At 45.0% G+C, this 27,991-nt stretch overlaps 1 protein-coding gene across 1 annotated transcript; it reads right to left on the minus strand.

Moving 5' to 3' along the window:
* Window positions 1-27,924, minus strand: LOC308374186 (zinc finger MYM-type protein 4). Its single transcript, XM_080849903.1, has 29 exons — window positions 27,807-27,924; window positions 26,980-27,031; window positions 25,230-25,553; window positions 24,383-24,529; window positions 23,688-23,737; window positions 23,200-23,394; window positions 22,667-22,748; window positions 21,932-22,286; window positions 21,337-21,511; window positions 20,708-20,920; window positions 17,495-17,642; window positions 17,269-17,384; window positions 16,406-16,840; window positions 15,843-15,996; window positions 15,519-15,691; window positions 14,710-14,887; window positions 13,235-13,357; window positions 12,717-12,760; window positions 12,255-12,465; window positions 11,687-11,823; window positions 10,093-10,252; window positions 9,226-9,396; window positions 8,702-8,796; window positions 7,946-8,099; window positions 6,509-6,663; window positions 4,957-5,071; window positions 2,444-2,686; window positions 1,596-1,725; window positions 1-1,039 (listed from the first exon to the last, which is right to left on the minus strand). The coding sequence occupies exons 1-29, from the start codon at window positions 27,828-27,830 to the stop codon at window positions 832-834; spliced, it is 4,767 nt and encodes a 1,588-aa protein (XP_080706029.1). The 5' UTR covers window positions 27,831-27,924; the 3' UTR covers window positions 1-831.
* Between the last annotated feature and the right edge of the window lie 67 nt (window positions 27,925-27,991).

Raw genomic sequence — 27,991 nt, forward strand, 5'->3', positions numbered from 1 at the left:
TGAACCACTAGTGACTTGGCCATAACCCAAAGTTGTATTTCTGTAATTCTGATTTGGACACCAATCTTTCTTTTTTTCCTAACAAACTTGAATTATACTACCCAATCAAACCCTTTTGAGCAAGCCCAGAGTGTAGTTTCAGTAGAAAACTGCAGACTGTGGGTGGAATGGAAGTCATGATTCACATACATTCAAGGCAGGTACGAGTAACAGTTTCTACAGTAACTCAGAAATACCCACCAGTGAAGATCCCTGACAGAGTCTGAACACTGTGTGCTCTTACTGGTGTGTTAATGAGCCATACAGCAGCTTATCCTTCATAACAGTGGGAGCAGTGTATTTGTCAGGGTTAGGAAATCATTCCTCCTCCTAAGGAAATGTTCATGACCTCTCCATCGATCATTTCTGAGCAGCTCACTTCAGCCTCTTATCGAAAAAGACACTGATTATTCTGAAGCTTGTGCGGAGTTCAATGTTCATTATTCAGATATTTTTCCGCCATGATGCAGCTCTGTGTTGGCCTCCATATGGTGAAAGTGTAAACATTTTGAAAGCAAAAAGAAACGCACTGTGACAAAGAGGAAACCCAAGCAGCCAACAAAACAGCAACAACAGTCAAAAGGAAATATTCAGTTTAAATGCTATAATGAGGATGTCCTTAGTAACCTTTTCCATCTACCTGAGCAACGCTCTTTTCCCCCCAAAAAAAATATTCTTAAAATCAACCTCGCCTCCACAGGTGGCAGAGAAAAATGTCCAACTTAATATGTAAAATGTAAAAATGTTTTATTTTGTTCCTTGAAAGGTCTGTGGAGTTTGTCCGGGGAGCCGTTAGGAGCTCTCGTCGGTGGATGTGGCCTGGTTCTGCTCCTCGGTGTCCCCAGTGTAAACCTGCCGCACTGCCTGGATCCGCGTAAGCAGGTTCTCCAGCGTAGCGTTCTCCAGAGGCTGGTCCGAGTACCACAGCGGGCTGTTGGGGTCACACACGCGTTCCGGCTGGAGGTAGAACAAGTCTGTGCGCTTCCTCACAGACTCTGAACTGTGGGATAGGGACAGAGATAGAGAAAGAAACAGTGTGTAGTGACGATCTTTACTTAAAGAGAGGGCTTGAGAGTCATCGATCCTACATTTTGTGTGACGGATGCATCGTCACAATCAATAGAATCATGACAATTTGAAGCACACTAAATCTAAACCAGGGAGGGTGGAACATGTCTCTAATGTTTGACAATTCATCATCATGACAAGTTCCAGTCAATCTCTTAACCCGATCAAGAAATACTGGTTAATCTTAGTGTCATCAGTCTAAAACAAGAAAGTGCAAGCATGACAATGCATTCTTCTACATCCTGCAACATTGCTGCTCAACACCTTTTCCACCTTTATGGAAAAAATAATAAAAAAAATAAAAGCAATGAATAAACTGATGAGCTTGCACAGCAGCTTGGCAAATGGAATACTGATGAGAAAACTAAAAACCAGACAAAATGGTACAATATATCAAATAAATGGAGAGAAAAAAACACACAAAAACACAGAAGCAGAATCTATTCAGTCCCTCTGGAAATCTGAAAGCAGGGCAGGGATTTTTTTACCATTTGGAGAGGTAGAATTCGTAGAGCCGCACAGGACAGCGGAGTGGGTTCTCTTTGTTCTCTGGCATCTCTAGATCACCCGCTTGGCTGTCATCTTCCTCCAGCTTCTGTTTTGAGGGTAAGGCACGCCCTGAAACACAATAAGGAAAAAAACATGATGTGTGTGTGTGTGTGTGTGTGTGTGCCTACGGAAAACTCAGACAAGAAATAATTAAATAAAGCCGTGCCCACACAAAGCAGTCTTGAGAAAAAGAACTTGTAACACAGTGGTAAGCATCGCTGATGAATACTAAACACTTTCTTTACCAATCATTTAAATGAGTGGTTTCATATTACAAACAGAAAACCATTTTATAAAACACAAGGATTCTCAAGCCAGTCTCTGTTTGGACACCTGTTTAAATGAACTGCCTAAAGCCAATCAACAGATCAATAAACCATCTGTTTCTTAAATCAAGCCAACAAATAAAAAGTTGATAAATAATCCAAAACTCAACCTTTCATTTCCGTTTGCTGTAGCAGTGTTCCACTACAGTGAAAAACACTTCTGGGGTTTAATAGGCAAATACTTGGTTCCAGAGATAAGTTTCATGAGAAATGGGCCAAAATTAGTCATTAAACCTGAACAGGCAATCAACGTTTATCAACTGTATGCTTGTATTATGACACAAATATATATTATTTAGTCACGCCCTGTGAAGTGATGACAATAATTCATAGCAAGTTTCAACACATGGCCATGCAATTCAGTGCTACCTTACCAATCGGTAAGTTAACCTGTCAAAATCAAGCCAAAGCAGCTTATCCACCCACACTTAAACCGCCCGGTTCTCCTCTCCCTCACTCACTTGCTTTGCCCTGCTCCAGGCCGGGGATCCTGAAGCGCAGGTAGGCGATCTTGCAGCCTGGTGAGGTGTGGGTGAGGCGGGAGATGTGGGAGAAAGCAAGGCGGCGGTGGTGCGCCAGGGTGGTGAAGCGGAAGAGCTTGGTGGCGAAAAAGAGCAGTGTGCTGAGCAGCACGATGGGTGAGTAGGCCCCCAGCTGCTTACACTGCCACAGGTACTCCTCCTCCACACGGGACTGCAGCAGCTCTGGATGGAGATATGCCATGCAATATTACAACATAGAATCACTCATATGATATGGATTGTCCTTTTTTAAGGATTGCAGTTAGATGCAGTGTATTGACAGATGGGCCGGGAGATTATGGCCAAAGACTAGGGGTGTGAACTGCCAGACACCTCCCTATTTAATATTACAAGGAGGATTGGCTGCTGATTTGAGATGTATGGTGAGATCATTTGGAGATGCACCAATCCACTTCTTTTAATTCCAAACCGATTCGGACACATGAATCTGGATATCTGCTGATACTAATACCAGAGCTTTTTCCCTTGAATAATATTATCATTGTTCTTTTTGGTGTTTATTGTTTATTATCATTTTTGTTGTTGGTATTTATTGTTTATTATAGTTATTATTATTATTGTTGTTAGTATTATGTGTAAGGTTACATGAGGCTGCAGTAAACTACTCAGCACCTCTTATTAAAAGAACAAAAAATATACAAAAATGTATTACATTTTAAATCAGCAATTTATTTGAAGCAATCAATTTTGAAACTAAATTTGTTTTCCTTTCCTGGCTTTACCTCACATATATTCTACTCGCACAAATAACCCTTCAATATGTTTGAATTTAGGAAGTTCAATGTGATACATAAACGTGTGACATAAACAGTTGAATGCAACAATATGTTTAGATCATGTTCAAACTGTATTTACAGTTTCACAACTGAATACAAGTGAGAATAACATAAAGTGTAATGAGTTCATTTAACTTTAATTGAGATAACTGTCACTGTGAAGCGAACGCCCTATATCAAGGTAACTTCACTGCGGTCATCAATCCATTTGATCACCACACAAATGAAAGTGACATGAAGCAGTGGCAGTGAGTCTGACAGACTGTGCATAACTTCATTCCACATCAGCAGGAGGGCATAAATGATAACAAGATTTAAAAAGGTCTAAAATCACAGACATGTCTGTTCTTAGGCAACTAGCAGGATCAGTTTTCAGGCTCTCGATCCCTCAGTTTACATGCTCACATGACAGGAGAAGCCCCAACTCCCTGATAAAACACTAACCTACGGGCTGCGGTAGGGGCCAATGCGCTCTAGTGGAGATGGCCAGATATCAACACTCTAAGGTTTCCCGAATATAAATGCAGATGCAGATTTACATTAATACCTAATGTAACGGTATAATGATTGAGTAACCGTACTGGACATGGATCGGTGGAATCTAACCGATAACTGATCCATTTAATAATGCCAGTATTGGCCATGGGTCGGATCGGTACATTACTACTCTTCCTTAGAAATACTGGAGGAATTTTGAATGTTGGAGTCATTCACAATTATTTATTTAATGGATGCTTTAAACCCAATACACTTCTACCATGGTGCAGACATGCATTCTCACCAGTATGTGTGCTGCCTGGGTTTTAAGCCCATGACCTAAGTGTTGTTAGCACGATGCTCTATCAACCGATCTGCAGGAGCACAGCAGGAGCTAGCACAGCATGTTGTACAGTCTAAAGTTAGCGCATACTTTAAAGGTATCTTGGTGACACAGTAGCTTATTTAAACAGGCCAGTAGTTTGAGGGCAGTAACGGCCACTTATTATATTGTCCCCTCCCTGGTACATCCACACAAATGTGCAAGTCACCCTCATTACCAGAAAAAGCCTCTGTCATTTTGACAGGGGCATACCTTCCACAGTGTTTTCTTCTACACATTCTGTGCTCTCTGCAAAGCAGCACAATTGAGGCTTTTTTGACCTTCTGGTCACTCCAGACTGTGTTGTTTCGCTGAAATATTATCAGGACTTGTGAGATCAGGCAGGTTACAATAGGCCTGTTACAACCCTCCAGCACAGTTAAGCTGGAAACCTGATTTACCCCATATCAGTGTCAATCATCCAGCTGAGGAACACCATATGAGATCATCATTGCGGTGTGTGTGCGTGTGGATGTAGGTGTGTGTGTGTGCATGTGCGTGTGGGTGAGGGTGTGTGGAGGAGAGAGAGGGTGCAGTTATGGAATCAACCGAAAAATCCCTTGATCAGTATTAAGCCTAACTATGTGGAACAAAACACAACCTTTCATGATGCACAGTAAACTATGACTGTATTACTGCTTAACATGGCAAATCACTGTCAGTTGTTTATGTCTCTTAGCTACTGACTGATGTAATTACACTAGTCCTAATAATATCACTCAATGTAAATGTCATAAATAAATACTGCTAAACAAATAATACTACAAAAGTCAAGACAACAAACATGTTTGTGTTACCATGTGGCTCAACCGTGTTGCCCCAGTTCTTCAGCATCTTAGTGATGTCCATGGTGAACTTGTTGTAGAGGGAGTCGGTAAAGATGTTCTCGATCCGCCCGTTCTCAAACAGATACTGCACGAAAAGAGAACCGGGAAAAGGACAGATGGAGACAAGAATGTGTTTAGTTTTAGAACGAAGGCCATCATGTTTCAGTGCAAAAATGGAACCAACCCCAAATATAGCCATCTGGCCATTGGCCACAGCATGTATTCCTAATTAGTAGAGGCAAACCACTGTCAGTTTGGAAGACATTCATTTTCTTTTTTTTTATGCTTAACACCACCAACAACCAAACTTAAGGAACATAATCAATTCGTTACAGCCATCTTTATTTCTCAGAGCATTCACGTTCCAGCTTGTCTTCTCTGCTTGCACCCGCCGCCGAATATCACAGACAAAGACATGAGTCACCCAGTGGCTGCTAAAGCAAGACAAAAGCGCGTTCAGGCAGATGATTGACTGACATTCAAATTTAAATGGCAGCCCGAATTTATATATATAAAAAAAGTGAGCCTCGTTTTCAGGGTGGAACTGCATTCATGCCCAACTATAATGTTGGCATCGCAACTCACTCCCCAGTGTGAAGTCCTCCTACAGCCCAAGGCTGTGTTCCAATTGGATGCGAGAAGAGCCCATACCACATGTGCTTGTGTTCCATTCTGCTCTCTTTCCTCTCCTATGCAGAACGCATGGCTTTGGAGAGGCACAGGGAAGACAGATGGAAGGGACGTATGGAAGGCGTTTCTTCTCAATGACATCATGACCAATAGACAATTGGCATGTGTGGAATGTAGATGTTTCTGTCATTTGTCTCGAGTGACTAATGCAACCTGACAAAAGCAACAATAATGAACTGACTGCAGACTTTTTTGCGCAACAATTATCTGTATCTACTCAATTGCTTTGTGGTAAGATATATTTACTCCGCACGCACAAACTATACTAAAGGCTTGCTAAGGCATGCATGAAGGGTTTATGGCTCCAGAAGTGGCTAACAAAATGTTCAGGTGTATATTTACACTTTCAAAGCTTTGCTGTTTTCAACACTCACAGACTAAAGACTTTACTCGTGAGCCAGACCACCCTGGTTCATGAATTGTACTTATTGTGCAAACCAGACAACTCAAACTAATCCCAGGGTTGGGTATCCTCTCAAAGCCAAGCCTGCACACCCCTGTTTGGATCAGCTGGATGTGCATGTGTGTCTATGGGTGTGTGTGGATGTGTGCGTCTATGGGTGTGTGTGTGTGTGTGTGTGAGTGTGTGTGTGTGTGTGTGTGTGGATGTGGGTGTGCCTGCGTCTATGGTGTGTGTGTGTGTGCGCGTCTATGGGTGTGTGTGTGTCTGTCTATGGGTGTGTGTGCATGTGTGTGTGTGTGTGTCAATGGTGTGTGTGTGTGTGTGTGTGTGTGTGCGTCTATGGGTGTGTGTGTGTGTGTGTGTGTGTGTGTGTGCGTCTATGGTTGTGTGTGTGCGTGTGTGTGTGTTCCTGAGGGAAGGTTAGCGTACCTGCTGAATGCCCAGGCAGAGACAGTAGGTGCTGTCTGCAGCGTAGGGCTGGCCGTCGGGCCGTCGCACCTCGCTGATGAAGCGGCACAGGCCGTAACTGAGCTCCGCCGAGCTGCACTGAAGCACGTCCTCCTTCACCACCATAGCCCTCGCACCTGCACGGAGAGAGGGGGACACATATCACCTGTAAGGGCTGCTTTACTTAACAGAGCCCCAAACCCAGGCTAAACTCCATTTTAGATGGAAGAACAAAACATATTGATATGAAAGACAACTCTATAAGCAAAATGGAGAGGGAGAGAGAGATGGAAAAAGGGAGGGAGTCAGAGCCAAAGAGAGCCTGAGAAAGAGGATGGATGGAAGGGTGAGAGAATGAGGGAGATATGGGGGCAGTGACAGAGGGAGTGAAAGAGAACGGTATTGGGAGAGGGACAGAGAGACGGGGCAGGATGAGTGTCAAAGACAAACAGACAAACTAGGGAAAGTGAGAGGGCAAAAAAGAGAAAGGAAAGTTGAAAAAGAGAGGATGAGGGGGAGGAGGGCCCAGAATAAGAGGGGGTGATGATGGAGAGCAAAGCAGACCAAAAAAAAGAGAGAAAAGAGGTGTACAAAATGGACAGGGTATAAACATTTGGGGTATAAAAAGAATTCCAATCCCAGAGTGCATTAGCACACTGAAGCCAACCCACTCTTACCACCGTGTTCAGTTACCAATTTAAGCCAAGTATAATATTCATGCAATCTTCACACAGGGACATCGATTCTGCCATCCGCCCTGAAAACTGAATTAGGCCTCGCACCATAACATTTCAATTCCTTAAGATGCAGATTGGGTCATTCTGTTTAACCTGTGCGAGGATGGGTGTAGTGGTTGTTGGGGTAATAGTGTTTACGCTTTGAAAGGATGGGTGTAGTAGCTGTTGGGGTAATAGTGGTAGTGTATGCTGAGAGAGGATAGGTGTAGTAGCTGTTGGGGTAATAGTGGTAGTTTACGCTGTGAGCAGATAGGTGTAGTAGCTGTTGGGGTAATAGTGGTAGTTTACGCTGTGAGCAGATAGGTGCAGTTGCTGTTGGGGTAATAGTGTTTACGCTGTGAGAGGATAGGTGTAGTTGCTGTTGGGGTAATAGTGGTAGTTTATGCTGAGAGAGGATAGGTGTAGTTGCTGTTGGGGTAATAGTGGTAGTTTATGCTGAGAGAGGATGGGTGTAGTTGCTGTTGGGGTAATAGTGGTAGTTTATGCTGAGAGAGGATAGGTGTAGTTGCTGTTGGGGTAATAGTGGTAGTTTACGCTGAGAGAGGATGGGTGTAGTTGCTGTTGGGGTAATAGTGGTAGTTTATGCTGAGAGAGGATAGGTGTAGTTGCTGTTGGGGTAATATTGGTAGTTTACACTGTGGGTAGGTTGAATGGGAGTAGGTGCTGCTATGAGGGTACTTACCGCTGGGTTTGCCCAAGTTGCTAGCACAGTTGAGCTGCTTGTTCCTCCACTGCACCCAGCTGAGCCAGGCCTGCACCCCGTAGGCGGGGTTTAGCCGAGAGCCACCGGAGGGGGACGCTGAACCACCCAGAGGGGACCCTCCGCGCTTTCGACTCTGAAGAGAGATGACATCAGATTACTGAGAACAGGTACAACGGCAGTTAGCAAATAACATTAGCGTCTAACCACAGGTGCAGAGAAAGGCATGTTCAGACATGGCAAATTACAGGGATTGAGTGTGGTGGTGAAACTATAAAAAGCGAGGTGTCTATTTATGTAAGGTTATCTGGCTTCACATTCGTGGGAACTGTACAGACCGCATGACACAATAACGTGTGCATACTTCCTTTTACAGGATTAATTGCTGGGGGAGAGAGAACTAATTTAGTGTTGTAACTAAGAAAGGGATTGGCGAGCACCTGTTAAAGCATAATTACCAGCAATAACCATCCAATGACTGTCACAACAATGCAATTCACTAAGAGCTAGGACAGGAGGCTCAACACTACGTGCAGAAACATCAGATGGTTTTGGAGATGGTTCATGTTTTTTGAATTTCGATTCATTCAGTCATTTTGCTGAAGGTGTGTTTATTTTAAAGAGAGCCTGTAGCAGATGATTCCATTCTGGAACAGTGGTTCTGTTCTAGTGTGATCTACAGCATTCTTTCTACTTCATCTTCAATGTTGTATTGGTCACCAAATGCGAAGCACCCACCCTTTTCCTGAGGGGGGCGCCCTCTCGAGGTCTCTTCAAGCCCAGGCGTTTCAGGGCAACCTTCCGCTCCACAGGTGCACTTGAATCTCCAGGCGCTGAGTGAAAAACACATAAAGAAAAAGACGTGGAGGTGAGCTCGGTCAACCAAGAGTGCAACATCGGATGCGGCTAACAGCCAATAGCAGCTTAAAGAGTTAAAGTCAACGTCAAATGGCACAATATGGATTCATTTTCATAATTCAATAGAAAACTCTTTGACATTTGGATCCCTCATGCACTAAAATGACCCACATAATTCCCCAGTTTCATTTGTTTCTGAAGAAGAGCAGCTCTCAGCCAGCACAGCAGCCAAAGCTCTCTGCAGGTGCACAGCGCTATGGAGGCGCTTCCTGGGTTTTCTCGCCCGTGACCTAGGTGTCACCAGCAGCACGGCAGCTGAGTTTTCATTAGCACTTCTATTTACAGACCTTCTGCACACTTCGTGAGTCAGACACAGCCTGATCACACCACCAGCACAAACTTACTGTGGGTGTCGTCCCCGCCGGGGGGAGCCTGGCTGAGGGTAGGGTCCCGGGGCCCCACTGGGTTGGGAGTGGGGGCCCAGATGGAGAAGTGGGACGCTGGGTCATCCTCGAGGCTGAGGGGGGTGGACATGGCCTCAGACTCTAGATCCCCACTGTATGTGCTGCCCTGGTCTGCATGATGGAGTGAGCACACACACACACACACACACACACACACACACACAGACAGACAGAGGTGAGAACACATACACATTGCAGGAGATTTCAATCCCTCTGCCAGCCAACGCTCTTCAGCTGTGCGACAGTGGAGCACTGAGCACCACCATCTCTCATCTGAAACTGTAGCGTTATGAAAACGACCACTTGCTTCATTAAAATGCCATCATATGCTGAGAACAAGTCTGACAAGATCATTCTGTCTCATTGAACAGAAAAAAACTCCCCTCATGCTCATCTTATGAGGAAGACCGGGCTAAGCCATTGCACAGATTAAATAATGAGCATTTGTCTCAATGGGTTATTAAAATATAAAAACCACATGCATCAGACAATAGTATTAAAGCAAAGAATAATCAGTTAGTAGGGATTTGAGGCTTCCAGAGAAGCTGATCTGAGCAAATCCACCTCCCACTAAGAACAAGATGAGTATCTGCAAAGCTCTGACCATAAATTAATGTATGAATGCAAATGAGTCCAAGTGTGTTTCGGTACATCTGGGGGATGGAAGACTTTCAATCTGCCAACTCATGAGCTGCAGGGCACAGAGCGGCGCTGACAATGACCCCGCAGTCCCCCCCCCCCCATCCCTCCAGAGCACCGCGGACACCAGCGCTAACACCACCACACACACACACTGCCACTACTGACCTCCCACTGACGCTGCCTTGTCCTTCATTTTCTCTCCCTCCACCTCCTCCTCCTCCTCCTCCTCCGCCACATCCGCTGGGGTTCTGGGGGTCGTCCCTCCCTCTGCTGCCTCCTGCCCTGTGCCATCTGGCTTGGAGGGCACCATGAAGGGCACCGGTACCTGCAGCCAGGCACAGCCAAAATCAGTGCGTCTGCCACGCAGCAACATGTGTGTGTGTGTGTGTGTGTATATATATGCAGCATACATCACACTCCCTATAGCTTGCTAGCTTCCCACTGAAGAAAACCGAGTCTCTGCTAGAATTGACAAGTTGTGAATTAATCAAGTGGAATATTAAAAGTAAAATTGGTAACATAGTACAGCTACTGAAGTCTAACCTTTCTCTCTGCCTTGTGGCTTAACATGATTGGATATGTGTAAATATGTCACTGGCTACCAATAAGTGGGTTGGTACCTAGTGTCTGGTTATTGTTTAAGGACCACCCATTTGGGTATGTGGTGCAGAGTTCAGGTCATCTCAGGTACTCTATATCCGCTTCTGGACATCTGATGTTTCCTGCACACCTGCTAATGTTATCACTTTCATGACAAGCCAGTTGGGGAGTGTCCAGAGCAGCTATCTCTTGTACTTAACGGTTAGAACAGTTTCAAGTTGGATATTTGGTTAAGAAAGTGTCCAGATGTGTCTCCGGTGGGTGCTCTACTCATCTTAAGTTTCCAAATCCGTTCCATTCCTTCTGTAATAGGTCTGGGTCTTTGCCCTCAGTTTGACCCAAAATATAGCTGCATCCAGGTCTTGTCAAATTCTTTAGTGCCTCTGTTCAGCTCATACTTCATCCAGGTTCCCTTATCTTGTCCTTTGGTGCTTCACAGCCTGCACCCCCCTCCCTTAGGTGGCAGTGTCTTAGTGCTCTCCTTTTTTTGTTTTATTTTTGGGCTCTTCTAGCCTTTTTATAGGACAGTGAAGACCGATAGGAAGTGAGTGGGAGAGAGAGGGAGGTGGGAACTGGACTCAAGAAACAACTTCAGGCCGGACACAAACCTGGGCTGCACTAGGACCCCCCATGCTCTTTAGGATCTGAATGAATGCTCAATAGTGTTGGTGTCTTTCTTAACGAGTGGTTTAATATCATGCTCTTCTCGTGCACATTCCTGAAGGGATTCCCTCGTCTCTGCCCACTGAACAGATTTCTCCCCGTTTCATAATGTAATTATGCACCCTACAACTGCATTGCAGAGAGGGGTACACAAAATGGGCCCGTCCAGTGTTTAGAGCATAACTGCCAGCAACATTGAGGTCAAAGGTCAAGGGCTCTATGACCAATGAGAGTAAATATACAGATGAAATGCACACCTCACAATAACAGCCTTTGTCAGCCTATGCAGTCCGTGAGAGGGGGAGCAGGGAGAGCCGGAGACACCTCTGGGTAAAGGATAGGAGTGTATGAGTTTGTTTATGTGTGGTGATCTGGCTTCACCCGTGTGGGAACTGTACAGAACTAATGAAAAAATAACTTGCCCTCGCCTCCTTTCACGGTGTCAATTACTAGGTGAGAGAGATAGCTGGTGTGGTGGGGTCTGTGGGGGACGTACCGGTATGGCCATGCCCATGGGAACGGGCATGTACTGGGTGTACATGCACATGGGCACCGGGATGAAGATCGGCACGGGCACAGGGACTGGCACATGGACCAGGCGCACCTTCTCCTCTTTGTCGTTTTCATCTTTCACTGAGAGCAGATACACACACACACACACCCCCCAACACACACACACACACACACACACACACACACACACACACACACAAATACACACACACACACACACATTCAAAAAAGTGAGTCAGTGGCAAGACAGGCAGTAACACAAGCCAGTACATTATGGCTACTATTAGCAGAAACAGTCAAGCAGTGCTTGAAAGCCCTATTCATAAATCTATTTCAGGAAGAAAAATAGGCAGGTACAGCCCCCCTGCAGAGGTCCCCAGCACAGTTTAATGACAGCCTCATTTTGCCACATCTATTTCACCACTGAAAAGCCGAGGGCATGACTTTTACAAACTCAAACACACACACACACAAGTCAAGTGAAATATTTCCACTGCAGCAGTCCCACCTCTGTGGTTGTTTAGGATAAATAAGCAAGCGTACGCCGGCACCTTTATGAGTCATGTTCCATAGCGTGTATGCGTCGTCTCTGCTGCTGGTCTCTTTGTCTGCGGCGTGTTTGCCCTCGTCCGAGGCCGCCGGAGACTCCAGGCGACACTGAACGCCCCGCTCCTGCATGATGGGCTTGCACATGAGCGCTTTGTTCTTCAGCATGCGGGGCGGGGGCGACGGCAGCTTCACAGCGTCCGTCTGAGTGCTCGCCTGCGGAGAGGCCGGGCATACAAACATTTACACACAAATGTGAAAAACGCCCACAGATACAAACACGTACGCACACACACACACACACAAATAAATGCCTATACACACACTTAAAACAGTCACGGTCATAAACACACACACACACATACAGAAACCGAAGGTTATGTGAAACACCCACGCTACTGACGCTACTGACATTTTCTTTGTGTGCTTTAAAGCGGAGAAGGCAAGAGAAAAGGAAAAGCCCTTACATCACCGATGATCTTTGTATGGCTGTTTGAGGTGGGCAGTGCTCCTGGAACAGAGAAGGCAGAGGGGGGGAGGGACACTACATGAGAGCAGGGCGGCCATCAGGGTACCAGTGGGGAAGTGCATCCTCACAAATCACACACAAAAGAATCACGCCTCCGGAAAATACAAAAGAAGAAGATCTAACTACCTATTAAGTTTCAATGGCGTTGTAACACCTAACAACCAATTTCTTTATGACGGAGGTAACAGACCTGCAGTTTCAAATGGTTTGCCGTGTGTCTGCCTATTCACTGCATACAGATTCTATATGGAAGTCCTTTATTAACACGGTGTAGTCAGTTGCATTGTGTAGTCAGCGAAGCGAAATTTAGCTGTGTCTGATGGGCCTTAATTAAAGCACTTTTACAGAAAAAATTAACATGGCTTCTCCCTCACTTATGGTGCTAGGAATGGCTATGCATGATTGAGTGGCGGCGTTCTAATAAGATCTGGGCTGAGTGATGGTCGGTGTCTGCACCTGTGAGAGCCGTGTGGGCCGAGTCACCGGGCTGGCCGCTAGGGGTGGAGGCCAGAGACACCACGTCGCCAATCACTTGCGTCTCCTTGGAGACAGATGGCTGGCCAGGAACAGAGACCAGGCCTACAGACGGTATGAGAGGAGGAGTGGGGGGGTGGGGGGAGGAGAGGGAGACGAGTGGAGGGGTAGGACAGACATAAAGATTAGTCACAGCGCCTGAAACTAGGGCTGCACAAGCAAGAAATTAATCTCCATTTCATTTCAGGGCATAAATAGAAACCCATGCTTTTTAATTAAGGACAGACATTGGACCAATTCCTTTTCTGGATAGTGTCTGCACTGACCTCCGCAGTTTATTACCCATAGGGCAGCAGGGTACACATTGTGCAGCGTACAGGCACTTAACTGAGCAAGACAATGAATGTACAAAATATACAATACCGACGTAATGGTGTACTTAATAACTTTCCATAATTCTACATTAGTGGAACTAATTTGGGAACGGCTGTACAAAATCCCCAAATTAGACGATTCCTCCAGCTCCACATGCCACCCTGAGTCCCATATTGTGACGTCTCTCAGTAAATACAACACAAATCCATCATTTCATCTGCATTCAGGAGGACGCCAGTGCTGTTAACCCCGAGGTGGTTAGCTGATGCTCTTAAGTCTGCAGGTCTACTACAACAGCACTGTTGTCAGCATGAGCTGTTTTTAAATGTGCTTTAAAATGACTTTAGACTTCACTTGACTTCTGTTTTCTATGCACTTGTAATATTTATACGACCACTACTGTTACAGTCATCGTGTCAGATAATAAACGTTATCTTCAGGGAAACTATATGTTCACCCATATCAGAAAAGCCTGTTTTCAAAATTCCATCCCTGACATGTACATATATGTGAATTCCATCTGGAAATAAAATAGGAACACCTATTGCCACCATCTTTGCAGCACCTTTATATAAGCTTGAGAACATCCTCGTTCCTTTCCCATACGCCCAATAAATGATTTCACTATACACAGACACTGATCAAATACTCTGCATCCCTAGATGTGTCAATGATTCTGATCCTAAAAACTGCTGAGGAAGAGGATGAGACAGAGCTCGAGCTCAGAAGAGCAGCAGAGGCATTAATCTGCCTAAACTTTCAGCTTTTGTTGAGAAGGACTTCGGGTTTTAGAGACCTCACCAAAGAGCTGGACTGCTCCCAGTCTTGCTGGCTATTCCATAATAACTATATACATAATGAGAGCCGATGGGAATTAAGACGCCATCCCAAATGAGGTGACTCAGGCTTCTCTGGGTGAAAACAGAGGGACAGCCCACTGCCTGGTGCCTACGCCAGGACCTCAGGGGCTAGATGACTTCACTCAACACCTCGCGTGACACCCAAAGTTCTGAGAGGGCTTGTGGGTTGGGAGCTGACGCTTAGGCTCCTGTAACTCTAGGCTGCTCTGGGCTCTCGCACACCTGCAGGTCGGGGTCCAGCAGCGTTTCCGGTGCCGTTGGTGAGCCGCTGGTTCTGCTGGCTGGCTCGCAGGCAGAAGTTGCTGAAGCAGAGCTGATTGCAGAAGTGCTTCACGCCGTCTTTCCACTTCAAGCTCTCCGTCAGACGACCCTGCTTCTTGCACACGTCACACTTCGCCATCTGACAAACAAGACAGACAGGGTTCACAGAGTCTGCAGCAACTGTTCAACATCACTGACTGCTAACGTAACATTAAACTGCAGCATCACTAGTATAGGAACTCATTTTACCAGTAAATATTACCTACAGGGCAACAACTCACCATCAAATAGCTTACTAATGTATATTATGTTATAACTACAGTTCAATATGAACATCATTTTGGAATCTACAGACAGTAAATTAGTGTTAGGTACAGTATATCATTTCATAACACAAAGCAGTACATATGCAAGGAAAGCACCATGTGTATACAGGTGGCCCCCTCATTCATGATGATTCTCATTTGGATGGCATGCTGCCCTACTATACTACACTATAATTACCAGACCAGAGCGTATACACTCAATACACCTGCATGGGTTTGGCAGCCATGTTGTCAAGGGGATTGAGTGTATTTGTTTTAGACTGAGAACATATGAGTCACTGCTTGAACAACAGTGTGTTGGGTTTGAAGCCCCTCCTCTTCCCTCCGGTGCTCCCCCCCCCCTCCCCTCCCCTCTCCTCTCCTCTCCTCTCTTCTCCTCTCCTCTCCTCTCGTCTGTCTGCACACGCTCCTGCTTTTCTCTGAGCTCAGTGTAGTGTGTCTCACCTCATAAAAGAGGACAGTGTAGGCGGACATGCAGTCCTTGCTGCAGAACTCCTCCACCTTGCCTCCAAAGTAGTTGGGGATGGTCTGGGGGGTCATGTTGGAGCAGAAGGCACAGGCGCTGCACTGCTGACCCAGACGCTTGTTGAGGTCGTGCTTAAACAGCAACTTACAGCCTGGGAACAATACACACAGCACAGGGAAGCAGTTAAGAGAAGCCAAACAATGTTTAAGAGCTCATAACACCCACAGAAACACAGAGAGAGAGGAGGTGGCAAAAGAGAGAGAGTGAGTGAGTGAGGGAAAGAGAAAGGGAGAGAGACCAACCTTCGCTGCAGAAAATGCGTGACTTGTTCTCAAACGTCAGACTGATGTCCTTCAGCACCTTGTCCAACTTGCAGTAGTCGCACAGGGCTGTGATCTCTCCGAGGCGCTTGAACAGCTCACAGCAGGTCTTCCCACAGAACAGCCACACCTGACCCTGAACACACCACAACACACCACACTCACCAACCAGCTTTACCTAAGGAACACTATAGCACTGACCATTTGTATTCAAAAGATTACACAACCCAGCAGAAGGTTCTTTAGGACTCTAGCCTTCCTAAAGCCTTTATTTTTTTGTTTCACTTAAATGTTTTTTATCATACTAAAACAGCCAGAACAATATTCGCATAAGCATCTAATCAACAACCACTTACCAAAATTAGCGAGTCTTTCTTTCAGGCTAATTACCGCTTCTCGTCATTAAGTATCAGGCCGTCGCCTGAGGCTTTTTCCATTCAACAGGAAAGAAAACCTCAAATAAGACTGTCCTCATTTTTATTTTCTCCAACTGGCACACCCAACACCCAACACACCCACACCCACACACACACACAGAATCATACCTTGTGCTGAAGGACCTGTGGCTTGGCATTAAAGCCCTGACTGCACTGTTTGCAGTAGATCCTAGGGAGCTGGTAGGTGGAGATGGAGGATGATGGTTGGTGATGGTGTGGTCGTTGTTGTTGCTGTGGTTGTTGTTGATTCTGATTAGGATGTTGCTGCTGTTGCTGATAGAGGACCCCGGGCTGAGCCACTTCTGGGGCCGGAATGTAGTGTGGTGGTGTGAGGTGAGTGGAGCCTGGCACGAGATGCTGTGGGTGTGGTGTGGGTACGTAGGGTGTCAGAGGATTGGGCAGGGGGTTGAGCATGTGTGTCAGGTGAGGGACCCGGTGTGGGGGCTGTTGGGAGTAAGGCTGCCCCTGCTGTGTCATGGGGTTTGAGGGCACACTGGTACTGCCGTTCATCTGGCTTAGCGGTGTGGAAGTGTTCCTCTTCTCCTGAAAGTAAATTAAACGTGAATTAATGTTATTAAGGTTTCTGTTTAAATCATTTTCAAAGTGCAAATAAATGTTAGCGCTGAATAACAATATAAACAATGCATATTGGAAGTCAAATCACATGCATTACCCAAGGCGAGCACAAGAGGGTGCTCCAATACCAATTTTACAACTACACAATGCCATTCAGCCATCAAAATGGTTTGTGCCATCAGATGTGTTTGTGCAAGCAGAAAATCCTAATCTTATCCAGAACTAAAGTACAATTCAGGAATTATGCTGCCTGTACACTAGCTGTTAGGCTGTTCTTCAACCAAAGAATAGCAGAACAATGAAATGCTGCCATCTTGCAACAAATCCCACAGCCTTGAGATTACAGCAACCTGACAGTGGAAGTATGGAAAAGTTAGAGCACTTAACATGTGTACCTGGTAAGCATTGACACACTGAACACAGCAGAAGTTTCTTATGGCGCCATCTCCAGTGGCCAGGTGGTACTGCGGGACACAGACATTTTGGCATTGTGTACATGGGAACTGGGCATCTGAGGAGAGACATGGAAAGAATTTATTAATTTACCACAAAAGCACTATGCGAGAAGGTCTGAAGTGTGCTTGGTGCGCTTATGGCGGAAATATAAGCACTGCTTCATACCCGCTAGGTTGTTAGGCACGCGGCTGGAGATACGGCAATTGTGGGAACAGAAGAGTTCCGTGATGCCCTGCTGGTTGGGGCTCTCCAGCATGTCCTTGGCATGCCACTTGATACGACAGCGGCTGCACGAGAACCTCTGCTTGCATTTCTGGGAGAGAGAGAGGAGGCAAAGAAACCTTAGTGTTAGTTCAATAACACAGTCTGAGAAACAGTGAGAAACAGTGACCAACGCTTCTCCTCTGTGCCACACTGCCAAAATCTAAAAGTTTGAAATCTTCTCAAACTATTTATATGTAGGTAGTTTAACCACCCATATGACTTCAACAGTACCAGGATTTAAAAAAGAACAAATAAAGCCTGTGGATAGCCTATTGTCAACAAAGAAAAACATCTGGGAAATTGCTCACGTAGGTATTTTACTGAAAACTGCTTGTGGCAAAAGGATGTCATGAATGCTAGATTAGAACCTCCTGGTTTCAATTCGGTTTTATGTTTACATTCATTTTGGGCGCCATGGTAACGAAGAACATTCCAAAGGACCACATTCACTTTTTGACAAATACAAAGCCACACTATTATAACAATCAGCAAGAAACTGACAGCAGACGTGTTCGGACAAACAATCAGAAATGAATAACTATTTGGTAAGAATAATTTACCTATAATGCCTCATCATACTACCACTGTAAACGTAACACAGTTTCTATTGAACTGCTTAGGAAAGTAATGTTGTATTGGCGTGGCATTTAAGTTGTTGTTTGAATGTGTTGGAAATACAAATACTAAACCTTGTTACACCTCAATAGTAAGCCTAGTAAAGGGCATAAAGGGCTGGTCTAAACTAGCCCAGTAATCTGTATTAAGACTGGACCTCTGATGGCTTCCTATTTTGTTAATTTAGGACCATTGTAGTAGCCTGGGTGCCATCCCTTTTGTATGCGCGCCACTGATTGCTGCCTTCTCGCTGAACAAATTAATGGGATACTTCAAAAACCCGATCATAACCGGAATACTCAAGTCCATGTTAACCCACTGAATGACAAGTGGGATTTAAGGGCAAAGAACGATTACATTAAGAGATTAAAGACAAAACTGGAATTATTGGGTAAGAATCAGTCTTCTAAAGAAAACGTAGATAAAGAAACGACTGCTAGGACTATTCCTCATGACAATGAAGTAGTAAGCTACATCAGAGGACACTAACGTCTAATGGCTATATATGGTTAACGGCTTCTCTTAAATAAACAGCTATTCTGCTTGCCAGGAGCCAGACAAGACGTTGGACAAGCTAAAAAGCTATGCTACCAGCCGTGAGGTCTTCATGAAGTCCTGGTTCATGGAGAAGCTGGGCGAGGAGCACCAGTTCAACCGGAGGGAAATTGACCTAATGAGGAGAGAGATGCACCAGAACATCCAGCAGGCCCAGACGTCCAGGTGGAGCACTGTAGAACATGGCTGGAGCTCCCTGAACGAGAGAGGAGTGAACGGCCTCAGGGAGCGACTAAAGGAGGTCGAGAGGGAGCTCCAAAAGAAGAACCAGACCGTGGAGGAGGTGGAGAAGATGGCAGACAGGATGAGGAGAATGGAGAAACAGATGGACAAGATGGAGGAGGACCAAGCGAGAGAGAAGAAAGAGATGGCCGAACGGGAGAGGGAGAGAAAGAGGGAGATGGAGGATAAGAGAACGAGAGAGAAGAAGGAGAGGGACGAAAGGGAGAGCGAGAGAAAGATAGAGATGGGTAGATACGCAGTGCAGATGGCAGAAGAGAGGGTGAACGAGAAGAAAGAGATGGAGAAAATGGTCAAGGAGATGGAGGCATGGATGGTAGAGAGGGAAAGGATGGAAGGCAGACAGATTGCGATTGAGAGAACGGTGGAGGGGATCGAGGCCTGTCTGAGAACAACAGCCATTGAGAAGTTAGAAGACAGGATGGACCAGATTGTGGACACGCTCACATCCTTGCGCAAAGAAAGACATTTAAGGATGGAACTGGAGAAGCTTCGGGAGGTGAAGACCGCCAACATGGAGAAGGAGTACTTCAACATGTTCTTAGAGGCCCTCAGGGACATAGAGAAATCTTTACTGAAGATGAACAACCGGCGCCTCCTCGAAGGAACCACAACTCCACTCCACAATGACCAGGGTGACTATCATGTAGAGGCACCAATGGAGGCCAGATGCAACATCTGCAGAACTGAGGGGAGAGATGACAAGAGAATGACCAAGACCGCCAGGAGACATGGCAGAGAAGAGCACCTACTAAGCCCAGCGGAGAGCCAAGGTGAGAGGAGAGGGGAGGGGGAGAGCTCCAAAAGAAAGGCACAGATGGTTGAGAGCAAGACCAGCAGCAGTGTCAGGTCTCAAGCTGGGCGGATGTCGGATGGAAGCTCCAGTATTTCGGTCAATACAGAGATGGGAAAAAACGACAAAAGAGGATTCTTCAGCTGGCTGTTTCGAAAGAAAGAAAGAGACACTAAAAACTAAAACGTAAACACTCTGTTTTCGGTTTATTTATTTCTATCTATGTTTCATAAAAGTGACTTCAATGAAGTACATTCATCTGTCCTCCAATAAGTTGTGTAGCATCTTTTTAAATATGTCTTTTTAACAAGCCCTCTACATTATGTTGATTCAAACTGACTTGTGCATTCAAACATATACACCAAACTCACCCTAGTGCCAAATAATATAACCACTGCAGATGCTCACACACACACACGCGCACGCCCACAAACGCGCACACACGCACACATACATATATACAAACATGGCTCATCCTATCAAACTAATTGATGGCCACAAAAAAACCTGTGATGCCCTTCTGTGTCCCACACACCTCTTCAGTTAATCTAGTTGTAAAAGCAAGAAAAGCTGCTCAAATACATTTCAAATGATGTAGAAAGTCAGCTGACACGGTTGTGTCTCAAGAAACCAAAAGAGCTTAACGACATATCAACATATCCGTCAGCACATCCTTCCATCATGGCTGTCATGTCATCATTTATGGCATATGTACACACCTCACTCTGACCCTTTTGATGACATGGAATTACAATTTCAGAATCGCACACCAAAGGCCTTTGACAGTGGCGTACTGCCTTTTTAACACTTCTGTTTAATGCTTACTTTTTGTCACACTGTTTTAAAGTGCCATGACATCTATCTGTAGCGTCACTCAGCGGTCACGTTTGGCTGTCTCTCCGGCCACTCACCTGTCTGTAAGTGAAGATGCACCCGGTGCTGCAGAACTTCTTGAGCCATTCGTCGGCCTTCAGCAGACACAGGGTGCCGGTGGAGCTGGAGCAGTGATTTCCGCAGGACTCGCACACGTTCACGCTCACGTTGTTGATGACACGGAAGCGCGTGAAGCAGTGGTCGCTGCACAACTTGTGCATGGAGCCGAAATGGTTCACTTCGTGCTCGATCTGTGAAACAAACGCACAAGGGACACACAAGAGGGGTTGGTATTATCTCTAGTGAGTGTCATGTATGAACACACACAATTGGTGTGAAATCAACAGCAAAATTCCCACTCATAAAAGTTAGCTAACTTTGATGTTGATGTTTTGGGTGATATTTTCGTGATGACATTTTAGCTGGTTTTCCAACCCAGACAACACAAGAGCCTAGTGAATATTCTTGGAATTCCTAGTAAGAATGATAGGAGTGTTTATCAATATAAATTTGAGGATGTTGGAAAAACAGGTTACCTCTAAAGCCATACCATATAAATGGGGAAACCTTTATAATTTCGCTTTAACGGACCAGCGAGGATATGCAGCTTATTTGGCAGAGTATTCCAGAACTGCCCAGAAAGGTTCACAGTGAACAGGTCACTTACAACGGACATCTTCTGGCAAATGCTGCACTTGGTGACGTTGGCGTCAGTGCTGGGGGGTGGGCGTGGGAAGCGGGACATCTTCGCCATGAAGCTCTCCATACATACTTGACTGCAGAAGTCCCTCATGCTGTTTCCCACAGGGGCTTTGATCAGGTCCTTCAGATACATTACTTCCCTTTGGAAAAGATCACCAAAGAAATGCTTAGAAACGTCACAATTTACGCAAAAAACCCTTCTCAACTCTTCTTTCTGTTGTTGCTGACTGATCTGTAGTTTCATCAATCAATTTAACAGCCAGTCCTTCACCAATGTTACTGAAAAAATACAAAGTCAAGTTACAGGAATGTAAGGAAACAATTCCCTTCCAACAGACCTCAATTTGTCTACTTCCTTTAATGAGTGAAAATGAAACTACCTACTTCACTCACTCAATTTCAACAGCTTTTAAATCAACAAACCTACCAAATGGAGAATGCAAAAATGCCAAAATGTCAACATAGGTTTACCAGAAAGTGTATTTCACCGAAGCGCTTGTCAGACATTAACAAATGTAGTTCTCAGTAGAAGAACATTTCAGATAGATGAAGACACCCACTTGTGACAGGAACTGCAGAACTTCTTCCGTGTGGGAGGGATAGCAGGTGGAATGGGCATGAAGGGCATATATTGCTGGACAGGTGGGGGGGCAGGATTCGTAGGGGGGGCGACGGCGACGGGGGGCAGTGCGGCACCCGTGAGACAGGGTGTGGAGCAGAAGAGCTGGTTGAAGCCTTTGCGTTGGAAGGCTGTCTGACCCCTCTGCAGGACCTTGGAGCAGCCGGAGCAGCGGATCATGATGGGTGCAAGAGGAGGAACCGGCGGAGGGGCAAGGGCAGGAGCGGGGATGAGGGCAAGTGCAGGGGCCATTCGAGGGGCTGCTAGCACCGAGGCCTGGGGCATTGGAGCAGGAGCTGTGGGGGGAAAGGACAAAATTACACAGGTTGATGTAGATTTGGTGAACCAACCCCCCACTTCATTGAAAATAAGAAAATATATATAATTACAACTCTAGCGTAGCTATGTCAGTTATCGGACAGTGTCAATCATTGGCCATTCTGTTAAACAATTAAAATGCTGAATTTAATAATGGATTAACAATCTATAACTTCAGTTTAATAATGGATTAACATGACGACACGAACATTTGCCGATAACACACGCCGTCCGATAATTAACACCGTTACGATAGTTTAACTGTAACTGGTGAGGTTGGAGGTTGCAGAACTGTGTGTAAGGGTGTATATTTTTGTGTTTGGCTGTGTATTTGTGTGTGTGTGGGCTAATCTCTTACCAGCAGAGTTGTTGGAGCTTCCGCTCACAGAGAACACAGCACTGATGCGAAGCTGTTCTGTGCTGCTAGATGAGGCGAATTCCTGCAAATACACACCATCACATGAGTTCAGATGAGTACATCACACTTAATTTGAGACCTCGCCCTTTGACCGCACTCAGCCTCGCCATTCATACTATTTAACCAACCTTGCTGCACTATGGCCATAAAGACAAATTATGAAGAACATATTCAAAACCGAAATCCTTCCATTAAAAATGTCATAGTATTTTTTGAGAATTTGCATTCATATATTTACATACATATAAACACATATTTACATTCATAGATACACACATAATTGTCCCAGAGGCGAGAAAGTGGTATTTTGAAACATACCAATACAATAGAAGCTGTGTTTGATTTAACCCTGAGTGAATCTGTGAAATTATCGCAATATTTTTCTTTGGTCATATCGCCCAGTCCTACTGTAAGGTGTTAAAAGTAACATAACCATCCCCAGCAATGGTGATCTGTGAGGCTCAGGAGCTCACCTCTTGCTGGTCCAACTCTTGCTTAATGCGGCTGGCGGAGGGCTGTGGCTGCTGCAAGGCGGGCTCGTAGCCCTCGTCCATGGGCTCGTCCTTGATGCTGAGCAGGGGCAGGCTCGGCAACAGCCCCAGCTCCGGGACCATCGGACCTGAAGGCTCCATGACGCTGGGGGACACAGGCTGGAGGAGAGCTTGTTCCTAAAAGGGTTTAGAGAAGGAAGAGGGCTGACCTTTTAATACTTATAATATTTTGACTTATGACTAATACTTCCCACTTACTCCCCTTGTTAGCGTATCATGTGATGAACTTGAAAAGGGATGAAGGCTTAGTGGTAATATGGGCATTAAATCAGCGACTTTGACTGTTAATCTGCCTGAAACTTACCCTACAGACAAAAAAGACAGCACTATCCTTTGTCGGAATGAGTGCAAGTGTTCAATAAATACCTAAATGTTCAGTAAACGCCATTGACATTTTCTTTGGTCCGTACCTCAGTTTGGGAGTCTGCTTCTGGACTTTCTGACTGGTCTTGGTCTTCTTCTAGAACACAAAGTGATGAGGAAATAATTTGGACTGGAGGGTTAGGGTTTGAAATTTAATACGCAACTGGAAACACAGTGTTGGCTTAAAACCTGTTGTTCAATGAATGCTTGAAGGGCTGTGATTGGGTCTGATTTTCCCTCAGCAACAGTACAGGTTAATCTGAACTGGTGGAAACTGGGCTTGGGCAGATCTGATTTAAAAACTCTCCACTGCCAGGGACAACAAAATCCGAAGTGTATTTGTGATGAAGTGACTAAATCTCATCAGACTTTAAAGAAGCTGAAACTACCCTGACGTGGATAAAACAGACTGGCTTCTGGTTCACAAAGCAAATAGGCTTAAAAAAACAGGAAACTGTGCAACAGAAACACTTCCTTCCATTCCAAACCTCTAGCCCTTTTATTGGCATGTGTGGGTGTGGCTACCAATTAACCTATGAGATTCACCTGCAGCCTATTAAATATATTACCAGATAGGCAGACACAAATTAGCCTCAAACAAGCAATTAGTGTCCTTTCATGTGGGCGGTGCCCTGATTTCACCAGTCCCTAGACTTGATTTTTCTGTGACATATTAATACAGTTTCAGCAATATGATTCTCTATTCCTGATCACTATGCCATAGTGGCTTGCTGTATCTGACCTGGAGTCGCCTCAGCTAGTGGTGTGTGTGTGGGAGTGGAGTGTGTCTCGTCCACCACGGCCCTCTCGTCTGGAGCAGCTGCCTCGGATGGACCAAACACGCCCTCGTCACCAGCCATGGGGGAAAGCCCTGTGGGGTGGCTCAGCCCTGCTCGGGCAAGACAAGATCACTTTCAGCTCAGATTTACTGGTTTAACAGTAAGAGTGCACTTTCTGTGTGGGGACTTGTAGCCAAGGCACTAAGCCATTGGTGACAAGGTTCAGAGACCATTCTCCTTCTTAATTATGCTTCTCTCTCTCACCCATATGATGTCACACAATCATATAACTACAACAGATATGGCTCATGTAGTCCACAAAATGTGTTTTCATATTTTATTGGTCTTCTTAGTTTCTTCCTTTTTGCGCTGCTGTCCTGAAGCTTGCAAGCAAATGAATGATTCATTTATCAACAGGACTGCTCTAAGGCAGTCGAACCCATGACTAAAACCTCATGCGTTCCCATGGGAACCAACACTTCTCTCCAATCTCTTCACTTCCCATTATTTTCACAACCTAATGTTCGTCATTTTGTTTGCTTAACTTCAATGTCATGAAACTTTGCAGTCTTCTTCTTTTACTCATAATTAACACTTGTGTTTAGTGGCCCCAAGGTCTTTTCCAAGAGTCACTGATCAGAAAATGACACTGACTAGAACTTTAAGTCAAAGAACAGGTGCAAAGCTGTCCATAACTGAGGGACTAACCACAGTCAATTCTTCCCCACAAAACCCCACACTGTCAATACTGTTTTTGTCAAAAGGGCTTTTTGTCAGACAATGTAGTGAACTGCCAGCTCTATTTCTAACCTGCATCCTCACCTAAAGGAGGCCCTCCTTCTTCTGTGTGGCTGTTGGCGTCTGACCCCTCATCCAGCCCATGCTGCTGTAGCTGCTGCTCTTCCTCCAGCCCCGTCATCCGTGAGTCGGATCCCGTGTTGGAGGTTTCAGGGTATGGCTCGCCCAGCGACGGGGCATCCAAGTCCCAGGGGTCCTGGTCCACCCCAAACACAGGTAGCCCGTCCAGCTCGTCTCCATCCCCCACCTCCTCCGTCCCTAGGCCTCCGCTCCCGTCGTGAGGGCCGGCTGCCTCTCCATCACCCTCTCCGTCAGACGCCATCCTTACATCATCACCTGTCGGAGAGACCAAAGCCTGTTCTTACAGTGAATCTGATGACAGAGAAATAAGCATTGGGAATAACTATGCAGCCTCTACTTTGAGGTCTGAACATATATCACATTATAACTTGATAATAAATATGTAATCTACATTAGTGCTTTCAGGTGAAACCTCTGAAATGTACCAGTACTTAACCAACACTGTCTGCCTCATTGGACAAAACTATTTCACCTGAATGGACACTATTGTGTACACTCATGGCTAAAACTGGTAGGGATTGGAATCGAGGACCAGTTGAGTAGTGGTAGGGATTGGAATCGATTCCAACTGGTTACAAATTGTCCAATCCATTGGAATCATATGCCTCTGAGGTAAACAATTCCTCGTCGATGGACATCAAGTCTGGTGGCAGGTGCAAATATAGTGTCTTTCCCGAAGCATGTCAAGCTTCATGTTGACCATAAGGTAATCTTATCACCCAGTTAACAAGTAACTGTTATCTAGCATGCAGGCTGAGCTACCTCAAACCAGTCTGGCTAACATCATACATTTACAAACATTTCTATATCTCTGGCTAACTTTACCTGTTTTATGTGGTAATACAGCACATTGACTGACTGCAGACTAGACTACTTTAACTGTGTGAAATGCTGCAAAACAAACATGCATTATCACAGAAACAGCAGTGGTATTCTGTGGATACGCTGGGGTACGTATAAACTGGGGATGAAGGACCACAACAAAGTGGTTTTATTCCAACCAACTGTGACAGATCATCGCATTACATTCTAAACGTGTTATTCTGCAATAGGAATGCAAACATAAAAGGTTTTGTAGTTAAGCTACACAACAAGCCTTTGCCAGCCTACAAGTTTGCACTAACTGCACGCCTTCTATTACATTTTGTATCAGTTGGCTTAGATTTATTTATGATCATAAAATGCAGTGATGAGGCTAAGAGCATAGGTACCAAGTAGGCTAGCCCTTCCCAAGTTAAAATCAACGTGTTTGGGGAGCTTCCTCATGCACCCTACGCTTAAATTTGGCGACATATCCTTGAGATCACGTTCTGTATTTTTAATCATCATGGACACAAACAAATATCACATTGAAAAAAATACTCCTTCACAGTATAACAGGCACTGTCTGTAGCCCACAAGTGCTAAACACACCAACATGACTGCCCAACCTTAGAGCATACTTTGGCTTCTTCCTTTCAAATGCTTCCTGAATCACATCTTCTTCTGTTTACTCAATAAAGTAAACAATAATAGAACAGCTGCACTGACGCTAAAACCTATGTAAAGAATCAGACCGATAAGGAGAATCGATAATGGCACTGGTATCAATAAAATCGAACCAATTCCCATTTCTAGATACTGAACAAAGTGTACAGTTCTATCTATAAGTATGAATAGTGAGAGTGAAGTTGTACTGTACCTGCAGAGGCTGGTGAGTTCTCGCTAAATGCTTGTGCTACAAAGTCTCCATTCTGCAAAGACAGGGAAGCCATGAGGAGATATGCAAAATCACTGGACATTCTGTGAACATGGAAAGGGTTACTGAAATAAATCTACTTCTATAGAGAGAGAAAGAGAGAGAGACTTATCGAAAGGTACAGTATGTTTATGCTCAAATATAACCTAAGCATGAAACTGTTTGTTGTAAGTACAAGCTGATCATTCTTATTATGGTATGCTACATGTACACAATGCATAACAGATCTATTTTTGCAGGCATGACAACCTTGCAAGTCATCTAGAACTTCTGCAAATGCTTACAGATATTTTACTAAATTATGCTTTTTGAGCTGAACTTCCTTTTGAATATGATACCCCGTCGCATGATCTAGCTAAGAAGGCAAGAAAGTTGGCTTGTAAATTGAACCCTCTGAAGCAGCTTATTCTAAGAGGAGTGGCAACTGGTCATTCATTCTCTGGTACACGACCCATCAGTTCAGAGCCTTAAGTTCAACCTTGGCACTAGTTAAACTACCAGTATTTATATATTATCGCACAGTGTAGCACACACGCTAAACAAAAATCAATTCATGGCTGTTTCACTGTTTATGGCCAATGAACCTTCTTGTTTCGATCCACTTTATTGTTAGTACAAGCAATGTTGACTAACCCTCCGTCAAACTAACAATATATGAGTTCCTCTGCAAACATCGTAAACGTTAAGGTTATAATGCCAGTATTCGTTCTAATCGTCCAAACCTGAAGTGTGGAAGCAAAAGCTATGTTGGAGTTTGAAGAGACCCTCACCTCATCTTTGTCTGAATCCGCCATGTTTACTTTGAAGGCGACCGGCTCGGACTGTTCGACCAGGTGCCGACGACCATTAGGAAGTGTGTCTTGATAGCGAGTGAAAGCTCATTTCATGCATGTATCCAAAACCGCTTTCAATTGAATGGGCCAAGTATACTGACGAGCGCCTGGTTACACCATAG

The sequence above is a fragment of the Sprattus sprattus genome (assembly GCF_963457725.1).
Source record: "Sprattus sprattus genome assembly, chromosome: 13".
Classification (NCBI taxonomy): domain Eukaryota; kingdom Metazoa; phylum Chordata; class Actinopteri; order Clupeiformes; family Clupeidae; genus Sprattus; species Sprattus sprattus.

Coding starts and splice junctions, on each gene's coding strand:
- LOC308374186 (XM_080849903.1), bottom strand. CDS start 27,830: ATGGCGGATTCAGACAAAGATGAG. Junction 25,554..26,979: donor GAACTCACCAGCCTCTGCAG/GTACAGTACAAC, acceptor TCTCTCCGACAG/GTGATGATGTAAGGATGGCG. Junction 12,466..12,716: donor ATACAAAGATCATCGGTGAT/GTAAGGGCTTTT, acceptor GCCTCTCCGCAG/GCGAGCACTCAGACGGACGC.